The sequence below is a fragment of the Cupressus sempervirens genome, chromosome 4 (assembly GCF_028749045.1).
Source record: "Cupressus sempervirens isolate cs-2001-9-10 chromosome 4, ASM2874904v1, whole genome shotgun sequence".
In the NCBI taxonomy this organism is placed as follows: Eukaryota; Viridiplantae; Streptophyta; class Pinopsida; order Cupressales; family Cupressaceae; genus Cupressus; species Cupressus sempervirens.
Genome location: NC_143121.1, coordinates 524,343,335 through 524,356,488, shown reverse-complemented (window position 1 = coordinate 524,356,488; position 13,154 = coordinate 524,343,335). Strand labels below are relative to the sequence as shown.

Here is a 13,154-nt window from a genome sequence, read left to right as displayed (position 1 = left end):
TTTATTAAATATAAAGTTATCTTTTAATAACTATTTATTTAATTAAAATAATTAATTAGTCGTCCTTGGACAACCATTAATTAAATTAATTAAATCGAACTGTCACCAAAAATTGGGAACATGACAGTCCGCCCTTCCTGAAATTGCTTGTCCCCAAGCAATGGCTGAACCATGAACCAATCAGTCTTCCTGGATCCCAAATGTAAATCTGTGTATCATCCCAATCCTCATCATACTCCCTTGGAGAAATCATCAATACCAGTAGCTGAGAAACTGTACTCAACATCCAAACAACTGACAACTCTGATGAAATCATTTGTAAACCAACTGTAGATGTCAGTAGAAGAAACCATTCTGCGGAACTCAAGCCAACTGAAACATCAACTCTATCAAAACTCAAGCCCCCGTCAGAATGACACTTGCACCCAACTGCACTGTAGATATGACAACAGCTATAGGTACCTGAATTACTGCCATCAAATTCAATCTCTGAAAAACTGCTCCGAGTGTGTCGATGCTGCAGGCTGAATAACTTGCTACTACCACTTCTTTTTTCGAAAGAAGGTGCCAATCTATCCCCTAATGGATGGTAAGAAACTGGAGCCAATCTACATCTGCGTGAAATAAAATCTTCTATCTCTATGTCAAAAGGAAAATGATGAGCGTACCCTACCGCATAATGCTGATAAGAACCTCCAAACTCTGCTGCTGGCTCATCATCACTGAACTGGGAATCAACAGATGGCTCCAATTTCTGACTTCGAGTGACTGTAGGCTGGATAGGATCCCGTGTATTCTGCTCAACAAACCCTTCCTCGAGATCCTCGTGAAGTAGCATAGTAGAGAGGACCCCTATAATCTTCTCAACCAATCTGCAAATAACACTAGTATCTTGGATGAGAACACCTTCTGTCACTTTATGTGAGTCCAAATGAACACATGCACTATCCAGCAAATATTCCATGAATGGTTCAGTGCAGTAAAAATTATATGAGGAAACATTTACATACTCCCCTTTACACCACATCGGGTCCTCCTGTAAGGGTGGCGTACTCAACTGTACCACACTATCAACTATCTGAGTAGAATCAATCTGGAGACTTGACTCTACTGGTATCCCAAACTCATTAGGACCAGCTACTACCAAATCCTGAATATGTGTGTCAGTCTCAACAATAAGCTCCTCAAAAGCAACTGTAGGAGTGTACTTACCGTCATCTACCTCAATAGACAAATGAACTGGGTCTGGGGCTGGTTTTGACCGCAAATGCTCCAACTCCACGATCACCTCCTTCAACTGAAACTGCGACTTTTGTAGATCTCGCTGTGTGTCCTCTAACGCCTCAGTAGTCGCTATGAGCTCTTGGGAAAGCTCACTCACCTCCTCTTCACGATCCAAGAGTGCCTCATATGTTGTACTCCCCCACTCAACCAAGTGATCACGGTCGGCTACCAATCGTAAATAATCCTGCTTCAATATCCGAACAGCTTCACGCAAGGCATGAATCTCTGCCAAAAAAAAGTAACCACCGTTGGACTCATCTGTCATAGAAGAACCCCAACCAGTGATAGCCAACAACTGACGAGCAGTATCAAAATGCTCACAAGCGATAGCAATGTCTCGCTCACTAACTTTCAATTGGCTAATCACATGATGGCTCTGGCTAGACTGTCTTCTATAAACTCCTTCTGACGCATTGCCTAAAGGAGTATCTTCAAAGATACTGGTCTCTGGATTATTATCATCCATATTTTTCGAATCAACTTCAAAACTCATATCAACATCCAGTGTCAAAATCTGTAGTCCTGCTATCAAGCTCTTCTGTACCTAAAGAAACTGTCAAGGAAGCTGAATCTTCAAAACTGTTCACTTCATTCTCCCGGATGTCATCAAGGTCAAAACGATCCTGGGACTCATCTGTACATGCTTCCAAATATGAAAAACCTTCAACACCTTTCAAAAGGATGGTCGACTGGAAATATGAACCAAACCCAACAACAGTGCATAAAAACTAATACCAACATCGGATGTTCTGCTGGCACAAGGGAAGACAACACCGTGTATTCTGCTAATCAAATCCATGATAGCACTCAAACAAACATTGCTACTATTAAGTGTTAAAGATCTCCAGTTAACTGAACCCCAAATGCCCCTGAAACATTCTTGAGTCCATATCCGTAAACAAGGAACAACTGGTAACTCAAGCAAACTCCTTACCTGAGTAATGTGACCAATACCAACTAACTTCACATACCTGTCTGCCATTGTCCTTGTATCCTGGATGTGAATGCAAGATGAACTCGTAACATTATCAGCTACCATATATGATCCATCTGCTGCAGGGAGCTGAATGTCAGGCATGTAAGATGAAACTAAGCCCAGCTCCATGCCATGCTTATGTCTCTCCCAATCCTGTAATGCCAAAGTTGCCCGAGTGTCCTCAAGCTCGCAAGAAAGCTTGACAACTTCCGCCTCCTTCCTCCTTAAGGCATCTGAATAGTCTTTGGCAAGGCTTAGAAGATGGTCACGATCTGATAGAAGATGTAAATAGCTCAGCTTCGTCGTCCCCATTCCTTCACCAATTGCATGTAAGTCACAACAAGAAGATTTTGTCTGAACTCCCTTATGTCTTCCTTGTAACTGAATCATTCGGATGTGCTCTTCTATCATCTCCCGCATCTTGTCATGATGAGATAAAGAAGCCACAATACTATCTTTGCTTACCCTCAGCTGGCTGGACAAATCATGTGAAGTACTACCAGTTCCATTCTTATGTGACGAAGCATCTAACTGAGCCTGGTACTCTCTGTCAGCAAAGTCATAAATGCTCGATGTCTGCACATTTTCACCAGATATCTCATCACCATGCACAATGAAATCTTCATCATCATCTGAACTCACTTCACTGAAATCATTGCTTGTCGGAACCAAACTACCCTGAGTATCACCTTTGGGAAACTCGTATTCAACTGTCTCAACTTGAGTGTCAAGTTGACAGTTACTATCCATCAGCGTAATATCCGTCACCACTTCTTCCTGTGACCGAACTGAAACCTCTGACCGGTTGCACACTTGTTTCTCGAACTCCTCATTAAGGTTCCTAGTAACGTCTCTCATTGTATCAGTCAATGCTTTGTGAGAAGGTTTGACAAAACGAAATCCAGTTGATTTATTCACCTTAGCTGGGACGGACAGCCTGTCGAGCATACGGTGGTGTTTAACCAACAGTTCAGACATGTTATGTTTGATTTTTCTGAGCTCATCCTGAATACCTGAATAGTCCTCCTTTCCACAATTCCGACTCTGAATACTATGTCTATTACTTGACCAAGATTGTGTCCTCGGAGACTTTGTGCTGTACCTGTCCATCTTGGTTGAAGTAGAGTGTTGATCACTCATGTAAGTCGGTTCTCACCCCACAGGATGGCAAGAAAACCGCTCTGATACCACTGTAATATCCCCGGCAGGTATTTACTTACTCCAGCACCAAAATAAACTCTTTATACTTCAGCTCTGATACCAAGTTAGTAACCGTTGTACCAAAAGCCCGGACTGTTAGTAAACGGCACCTCCCCACGTTAAGGGGGCAACCCCAGGATAGCCTCGCTAGTGAGGACCCCGGACACGTGGTAGCGACAAACCGTGTGATGTCCCTAGAGTGGGCCCCTAACGGAAGGTGACGTAGGTCTGTCTGTGCGGTTTGTCGCTACCACGTGTCCGGGGTCCTCACTAGCGAGGCTATCCTGGGGTTGCCCCCTTAACGTGGGGAGGTGCCGTTTACTAACAGTCCGGACTGTTAGTAAACGGCACCTCCCCACGTTAAGGGGGCAACCCCAGGATAGCCTCGCTAGTGAGGACCCCGGACACGTGGTAGCGACAAACCGCACAGACAGACCTACGTCACCTTCCGTTAGGGGCCCACTCTAGGGACATCACATAGAACATCATGTCTTCTTTATTAGAAAGCTAATATAAAAGTAGAACATCACAAGGATGCATGTGCCACTAATTTTTTATGCACAGATCTAGGACGATAGTAATAAAATTACAAATGATCTCATTCTATACAAAGACAAAATCTATATTATCTCTTGATGTAAAAATCCAAAATGATAGGTATAAGATGGTACATGATCTTCCTATAGACAAAGACAAAACTTATCCTATCCCAAGATTGAAAGTAAAGGATGAAGCTTTCGAATCTGCACACGATACAACTCTGACAAGAGAACAAACTTAAGACCTACAAGTAAATGAAAGGGAGATTTTCATGGAAAGGTTTCAAGGAAGATATTATTAAGCACGTCCAAAAATATCTTACGTGTTGATCGAACATATTTTCCTCGAGGATACTGCAGCCTTTAACAATTCCAAATCAAAATGGAAAAGTATTTCAACGGATTTCAGATTTTATTTCAAGGCTCCACAAGGCATAAGGTAAAGACTATAGATGTGTTTGATAGACTTGCTAAATATGGTCGCGTCTTTGTCATAGGCACCCATTTGACTGGTTTATTTTTTTGTTCTATAGGTTGCCTATAAACATAGTAAATGTTTGAGATGATAGGCTCCTTATCTAGTTTTATCAGTATCTCTTTCATTTGATTAAAAGTTGAATTGTTTCCAAGTGCCAATTATCATCCACAAATTGATGAACAAATGGAAATAGTTAACACTGTGGATGATGGACAAATGGAAAATAGTTAACAAGTGGATTGAAGACCGAATGAAAATAGTTAACGAGTGGATTGAGGACCATACACGAAATTGCGTACCAAAAAATCAAATATGTAGTGAAAAATCAAACAGCCTTTTATACATGGCTTTAATTGGCAGACCAAGGTTACAACACTACACAGAAGATGTCCATTAGTATGGAATCTTTTAAGGCATTATATGACTATAATGCTTTGTCCTTTGTTGATTTGGTCATCACAAATAGCGAAGTACCAAGAGCACATAATTAAGTTATTTAAAGTGAGAAAAATTATAATAAATCATGAAGAACTTACAGAGGTCACAGGATAATCAAAATATATATTGCTAATTAGCATCAAACCAAAGTAACTCGCAAAGTAGGAGATGTGGCTTTCCTAAGGCTACAACCTTAAAGAGATCTTTGAAAATGAGTGGAACTGGGAACGGTTTTATGTCTCTTACAAAATCAACATAAAATTTAGAAAGGTGGCATATGAATTATAATAGTAAGAGGAGGAAAGTAAGATTCGTTGATATTTGATGTCTGGTTTACAAAGAGTATTAGGAAGCCAAATCATTCCTTGCAATTAAGCTACCACTTCCGGATATAAAAGGAAATTGATTCTGATTCTGAAGCTATTATAAATTAAAAAAGGGAAAAGAACAAAACAATGATCTAACATCTGATCCAATAGGAGAACTTGAGGATCTTTTTGGGGAGGATGGTGCAGGAATTCTTCAGTCCCCTAATTTGTGATTGCCAAATTTGGGAAGGGCAAAACATAACATCCCCATTTAAGATATTAAGCTCAGATTAAAATATTTAAAACTATCAATGCTCTATTAGATCAAGGAAAAGTGATGCACCTACGAATAACCGCTAAAAGACAAAAGTGATTAAAAGATGCTAATAGAGTGTTTCCAAAAAGATAAATCGGAAAGTGATAAGAAAGAGCGAAAAATTGAAGGCAATCAATTCCAATAGAAGAGTTCATTAATAATGTTTTATGAAACTATAATTAAAAGTCATAGGCTATGTGAAAGGTTGTGGCCATTAGAGGAGAAGAAAAATAAAAATATATAAGAGAGACCGAAGTAATGAGAAGAACATTGGTAAAAAAAATTATTCTCTGGTTTTACTCCCTGTGGAGCATGGAACTATGTTTCAATTAACCTAAGGACGAAACCTCCATAAGTCCAGAGTTGGAAGACAAAAACCTGCAATTACCTCTGTAAATCAAAAGTTGAAAGACAAAAACCCCCGATTTCCTCTTAGTCTAGAGTTGGAAGACAAAAACCTGCAGTCTAGAGTTCGAAGACAAAAAACCTGCAATTACCTCTGTAAATCAAAATTGGAAGACAAAAACCCCCAATTTCCTCTCAAGTCTAGAGTTGGAAGACAAACGCCTGCAGTTAACTCTGAACTCTAGTGAAAGGAAAAAGACCTGCAATTCTATTGAGTGATTTCAAAGGGAGATAAATTCTGATAATCTTGGCTCGAATTGAAGTACTCTAACAACTAGCAGCAAGTCATGACAATTCAAGCACAGTAATCGGGCAGATCTCGAGACAAAAAAGGCACTTTGTTGAAAAATAAATCATTGCAGTATGGGCTATGTTTACCAATCATCACAAGGGGCCATTATAGTCAATTTATGCCACATTATGAGCAATGTTTCTAAGCAATCAAACTGGTATACAGTACAAACTATTAGCAACAATTTATGAGATGATCTCATCAAATAAAATAAGGATTTCATGTTTATGCATCATTGCTGCAAACTTATTGTCAGTGTGTGCTAGGACATAATACCTTCGAAGGAAAGTAAGATTATGGTTGATAAATGGTTGATGAATCTCTTGACATCCTCATGCTACCATACTGGACAATCTAATCCTCATCCATTTGCTTGACTCCCTAAGTTCTACATCCCGCCATTAAAGGATTTTAGCAAATTAGATGGGCTGAGGATTTTTCCAAGTTGGAAGATCTTGGCAGAGTTTCTCTTTAGGGTAAGGTTTAAGATATGGAGTTGTTCTTTGAAAGTCTTTTTTTGCCACTTCAAAGACCCTTAAAATTCAATATGGGCAGGGGTGCCTGGCAACCAATCAAAAAAAAAAAAATCTAGGGGATTTCACCTTATTGAAGCTCAAGCACTGAGGTCTGCAGATGGAGCATTTTCTCCCCATTCCACCATCCTAGAGGCATCCCCATTTTAATGTATGTATAATAAATAGTGTTACATCCCCAAGGTACAATACCTATGATAAAAATGCATGGGCATGCAAGCTAGGCAATGAGTAACTAATAGATGTGAAACACCAAATATTATCATCTAATTCTTCCATGGATTAAACTATGTTGCACAAATGACTATCATAGCTGCTCCCTTTAGTGCCCAAAAGCGAAAGCAACCCAGCTAGTTAGTTTGCACCCCAAAGTATTTGCTTCTAATGAAAAGACAAATAAACATAATCATGTTAAGATTTGGTCCACATCTCTTGTTCCAAATCTACAATTAAATAAACAAACTTTATGATGATGCATGATACCATGAAGTCATCTCTGTGCACTTGCAATAAAGTTCATGACTCAGTCTATACAGTGATGGTTTATCATTTCCCTTTGCCTTTCCCTTTCCCTTTACCCTGCCCTTTCTTTGCATCCAATTTTGCTTGCACACGAGCTGCTGCTGCTGCTTTGGCTTCTTCCCTACGTTTTTTTTCTTCTTCTTTACTAGCAGCAGTAATTTCCCTCTGTTTTTTAAGCTCCCTTCAAAAACCATAAATATTGTGTTATTTAGCTATACACATTGTAAAATGGGTAAATTGCCAATCTAGTGATAGGGAATCCAAGATGGACAGCATCAAACTTACTCTAGTCTTGCTTTCTCATCTGAGACACTTTCCACTGTCGAACCTTTCCGTGGATTGCATGCTACCAATTCAATTTCAAAAATAAGCGTAGCACTGCCAGAGGAGATATATAAAACTGAAGTTAAATATTCAGTACCAAGTGGCGAATAACAGAAGACCATCCATAATAAAATATCATCAAACATGATGTATTACTCTTCTGGAATATCAGGAGGACTGCCAGCTTTTCCATAAGCATATTCAGGCTTGCAGATAATTTTTGCAATCTCACCAACCTTGAAGCAGTAAAACAATAACATGTAAACATTTGGTGAGCTACTAACTATGGAGTAATGTACATATTCATTTAAAACAATATCAGGGAAATGAAAATCTGATTACCTTCATGGATTTCAAAGCTAACTCCCAAGCCTTGATTACTGTGCCTTTTCCCACTTCAAATGAAAAAACAGTATTGTCTTCCCGAGTAGTATCAAATATGTCACCAGTATCTGCAAGAGTGCCCTCATATTGCACTGTTGGAAGATAACAGAAATAAATGTCATTCAAATGATAGTTACAATCCTAAAAGCCAGAAAGTCACTCTTATGTTTTATTCTATTTCTAACCCAACCTTCAAAGTCTCTTGCTTCACAAAAACAAACAGGAGTAGAAAATCCAGTCCAAAATATTTTACTTATATGTATAGGTCTGCCTTACAAAGGCCATACTTGATTGCTGTAATCCGAATTGCACTACAAATCTTATCATATTAATGTATTAACCTGTGGCATTTACTTATCAGCTCTTCTATGTTTTAGTTCAACACAAGCATTCTGTTTTAATTCAATAGAAAACAAGACTTCATTTGTTTAAATTTATGTTTCATTAGTAGCCATAAACATACTCTCTTTACCACTTTGCCTTTGTCTAAAATAAAGCTTCAATTTTCGCAGTCATGTTGCATTTGTCTTCCTTATCTTCCTCTCGGATTTATTTTAATCTTAAAGGATTCTTCAATTTCAAGGATACAAGAACTTTTCAGTCTCATAAAGGTCGGAACTCAGAATCAAATAGCATGTGTCCATTTGCATGTTAAGAACAAAAATTTACTTCACTTGCAGTTGCAAAACTATCCAACTTACAAAACAAGAATTTAAGAAAATAAGTGGATATAGTTGCACATGACACAAATTTCTCAAAATCGCACATAGATAAACCTGTCAATAGAAAATAGACCTGGACAATCTATGTTAATGCATATCTTAATTTGAGAAGTTGCATTTGCCAATTTCTAAGTGCATCTAGCTCAACAGTACAATCAAGTATGGTCTAAAACAGTTGAAACAATTGGAACAAATATATATCTACTAGATGCAAAAACTAATATTTACATAATGAAAATGTTTATTGCGAACAAATGACTGATATATATATATATAGGCTTTTAGCATCCTTTTCTCCTGTACAATTTAGATCTTATCTCATTTACCGTCAAAATCACACACCAATAATCTTGTTCATATCCTGTGTACAAACTGAAGTTGAAGAATTCCACTTGGTTGTAATTTTTTTAATATTGGGTCCTCTCTTTCAATAAGCCAATAAAAAAGAGACACTCAGTGACACAACGGAAACTAACAATAACAGTAAGTTTGCTAAGTTGGTGGTTCAGATTCTGGTTTGGATGTGGGTTTTACATTCGCTCATTTTTTTTTGGGTTGGGTTCAGTTTTGTTTTGGGTTCGTCTGTACTAGAATTTTTTTTTAACTATATATATATACATAGGTAAAAAATTTATATATATATATATATATAATTTTCCTTCAAACTTATATCTATATCTCTGTATACATTTTTTCAAATGATAAAAATGCAATTAAAATTATATATCTATATACAATTGAAATTATTGATGTTGGCTTTTATAATAGTGCCGTTTTATTTTTCCAGGAAAGGTTATATATAAAATTATAAATATACTATCCTTCACAAAACAAGAACCTATTTCATTGAAAACTAATTATGATGCAGAGTGCAATTAGGAGGAAAATAACATATAATTTCAGATTAGCAGACTTCTAATGCGGGTGGGCCAAATGGGATGAGTGTGGCGTGCCCAGATTTCTTTGTTGTGCAGAGATGTTCCATTTTCTACATTACAAAGGGCCCATCAACAGTAGAGGAGAATTATTATCCCAATTTTGCATTGTCCCATAAATTTTATTGATTTTTTTTTCTGTGTGCATATTCTGTGTAAGGGAGGTACCAGGTAATCTGTGGAAATTCTAGATGAACAGATACGATGTGTTGGAGATCTTTATAAGATTACAACTTCACTAAACAACAAAACCCTATTTGTTGAGACTGAAAATAATAATAAACTTCACTTTAAAAAAAAAACCAGCATCAGCGTCACAGGAAAGTTGGTCAAAATTCGTTAGAAAAAAACATAAATGTGTTTCCAAATCGTCAGCAGAGGTCTGAAGTCGCCTCAAATTCGACCAGGGTTCTTTGTGGCGATTTTACAGCGAATTTTCCATAAAAATGTGAATATGATACGAATTCGAACCAAATTCAAATGTCGAGCGAATTGACTTCCGAATCTGGGGGTGGACCAGCGAATATGGTCACTCAGGAAATTTGTAGTATACACATGCATCCATGATTTCTCATTTTACCAACTTACCAAGAAAGCTGAGAGCCATCCCAAAGATCCACAGCCAACTTACCGATAATTATGGTCAATTCACCAAGTTAAATGCTGATTGTTCCGAGGAATCTGGTGAATGATAGTTTTTCACTTCTGCTAATGGAGCCTTTCACCATTTTACTAACATAGCCATGTTTTTGGGCCAGCGATAGGACATCTCCCCTACTACCACCCTTTGCCATTGTCCCCAAATCTTAACTGCAAAAAGCATTAGACAGTAAATCCTTTTTTTTGTGCCTTTATAACTCATCCTTGCCACTTGGAAATGAACAAGCATTCCTCACACCACAATCCCTATTATTCAACAACTTACTCCAATGTACATGACCTGACATTTTCTTGCTGGATGAAGATTCTCCTAGTTTGGATTGTCTGTTTTAAGTTCTAACAGTTGGAAAACCAAAGGAATCCCACCGTGATTGATCATTTTCCAAACAAGATAATTAGATTTAAATATTCTGAAAAGAAACTCAGAAGGTTCACTCCTCAACTCAATAGTTATAACTTATCATTGATGCAGGAGCACTGCATGACACACAAAGAAATCCACAAAAGCTGAACATAGGATTTTTAGTTTGTGATGTAATAAGGTCCCCTTGGACCATTTCATTGCAACTGGTAAGGTCTTGAGACCAAATTGTAAGGCTATAAACCATTAGGTCCTGAACAGGAATGTAAGGGTGAAAGTGGTCAAAATTGGTCAATGGCCCAAGAAGAGTAGGAAAGTGGTCATTTTGGTGTTTTCTCATGTTGAGGGTCATGTTTGATCAACATACACTGCAGTTTGGCATGTAAATGGTGAAGAGGTTAAAAGTTATCAAAGTCATCAAAAAGTTGGATAGCAACTTTTGCAACTTTGCCTCTAATGGTTATGCAAGTTTAAAAATCAGTTGGAAATGGTTCCAACTGTCTCGAAACAGTGTTAGATCGAGGCATAGAAACCTGAAGTTTTGAATTGAATTGAATGGATTGTTCTGAGAATTCCATGTTCTCCTTGCATTTGTTGTGGTTGTACAGACATGTACGGATTGGGAGAAACAAGCATTGCACGTGTTTGGTTAGAGTAGTGAGTTACATCTCTAATGCACTTGGTTTGAAGCAATTTGATGAAGATTTGAGTAAATTAGAGTAGTTTTTGTAAAAACTGTTTGAAACCCTCATCATCCTAGGGTTTAATAGAGAACTCCATGGAAACTTGACATTTCACCAGTCAAATTGACAATGACCTTGAGGGATGTTAGGTTGGCACTCTAAGATGCAAGAGCTCTCAGGCTGGTCCCTATCAAATGGCGAATTTTAAGTTAATGCCCTAGGCTTGGTATTACTTATGTTGCAAGCCAGAAATACTGAGAATTGTGTTGCAGAGATCACAAACAAGGTTTGGGTGCAATTTGATGAGGGATTTGTTGATCTTAGGGTTGTAAAGAAATGTTCCAATAGGTGGTTTGGAAAGAACCCAATTGGTGAAGAGTTCCTTTTGTAAATCAAGCCCTATTAGCCAAATAGGCCTATTTGAGTAGTATGCAATTGACCCAGTCAAACGTGGAACCCAGTTCAGGTTTTGCAATATATCTTGTGTCAAGAAAAAGGGTATCCAAAGGGGTGATTTGTTTAGAGTCTTGCTTAGGAGTTTGGGAAGTTAATGCCAAAATAGTCAACAATGAGGGCTAATTGCTATTAGGTCTCCTACTCAGTCAAAAATCCCAAATGGTGTAATAGGTCTCTCACACCGAGATCCAAGTCTGGTATTGGATCAATATGATAACCAAAGGAGCAAACAACATCCAAATCCCTTGCTACAATGTGGTGATGCAACACTTGATGCAAGAAAGACCTTGAAGGAAGAAGGAAGATTGATGTGAGAGATTGTAACTCCAAGAAGTATAGGATTTACCAAGACATTGGTGGTCACCAAATTGGTTGTCGAGGACAAAAGCTTGTGTAAGAACCTTTTTGAGATTATCAGAGGAATTGTGAACATCCATGCATGGGTTGTTAAGGAAATTATTGAGTTGGTGAAGGGATTTTGCCTTGCATTCTAATTTCTGAACCCTTTGCATCAATCACGGAAGATGTAATCAGCGAGTGGGAAGAATATTTACACAATCATGCCTCCATTACCAGAATTTCAAGACCATGGTGCGAGCTGTGCAACTTCAAACCTACACAAAGGAAATTTGGAAAGAGGAATTGGAGGAAGATATCGACGTTTTCCCCGATACTATGGGTTTCTTCATTATGGAATTTACTCTTTCAAGTATAAGGAACATATATATAAAAAGCAAGTGATCAGAAGTTCTACAGGCATTTTCTATGCACAAAACCAGGTTTCCGTCATTCGGTCCACTTGTGAGTTTAAATACCATGTCTGGCACTACAATTCTTGGAATTAGAAAGCCTAGAGGTTATAAATAACAAATTTATTTATCACTGATTTCATTTGTAGTAGTCTCCTTTCTGAATAAGATTTAATAATTAATTATTATAATAAGATTTGAATATATAACAATATAATATCAAAACATAATATAATTACAAGTTCATTGAGTTCAATGAGAGGTCCAGAGATATGTAATGAAGAGTTGTGACTCCCTCAACATTAGATATAAAAGGGAGGAGAGTTCATTTGATAGGGAGATGAAGGACCAAAGAGGAGATCGACGGAACTAAAGGAGGATTAATGGAAGAAGAAAGGAAGACGAAGTGAATAGGGAAATGACTCTTTCAAAGGACAGCAATGATGAAGGGTGGTGACCATTGCGAAGGAGCTGAAGGATTGTGACTCCTAAACGATGGAAATTGTGGAAGGTTGTGACCTTTGCAAAGGATGGCCATGATGAAAAGGTGTGATTCCCCCCAACATTGGAAGAATTTAAAAGGGAGAAT

At 37.9% G+C, this 13,154-nt stretch overlaps 1 protein-coding gene across 1 annotated transcript in view; it reads right to left on the bottom strand.

The window, feature by feature from the left end:
• Nucleotides 1-7,014: 7,014 nt before the first annotated feature.
• Nucleotides 7,015-13,154, bottom strand: part of LOC149562238 (FKBP-like peptidyl-prolyl cis-trans isomerase family protein) — a 62,572-nt gene continuing 56,432 nt past the window's right edge. The window contains exons 3-6 of the mRNA XM_089825781.1: nucleotides 7,958-8,091; nucleotides 7,772-7,851; nucleotides 7,577-7,669; nucleotides 7,015-7,472 (exon numbers count right to left, since the gene is read on the bottom strand). Of these exons, the coding sequence (XP_089681907.1) occupies nucleotides 7,316-7,472; nucleotides 7,577-7,669; nucleotides 7,772-7,851; nucleotides 7,958-8,091 (464 nt within the window). The 3' untranslated portion in view covers nucleotides 7,015-7,315. The remainder of the gene's footprint in view (nucleotides 7,473-7,576; nucleotides 7,670-7,771; nucleotides 7,852-7,957; nucleotides 8,092-13,154) is intronic.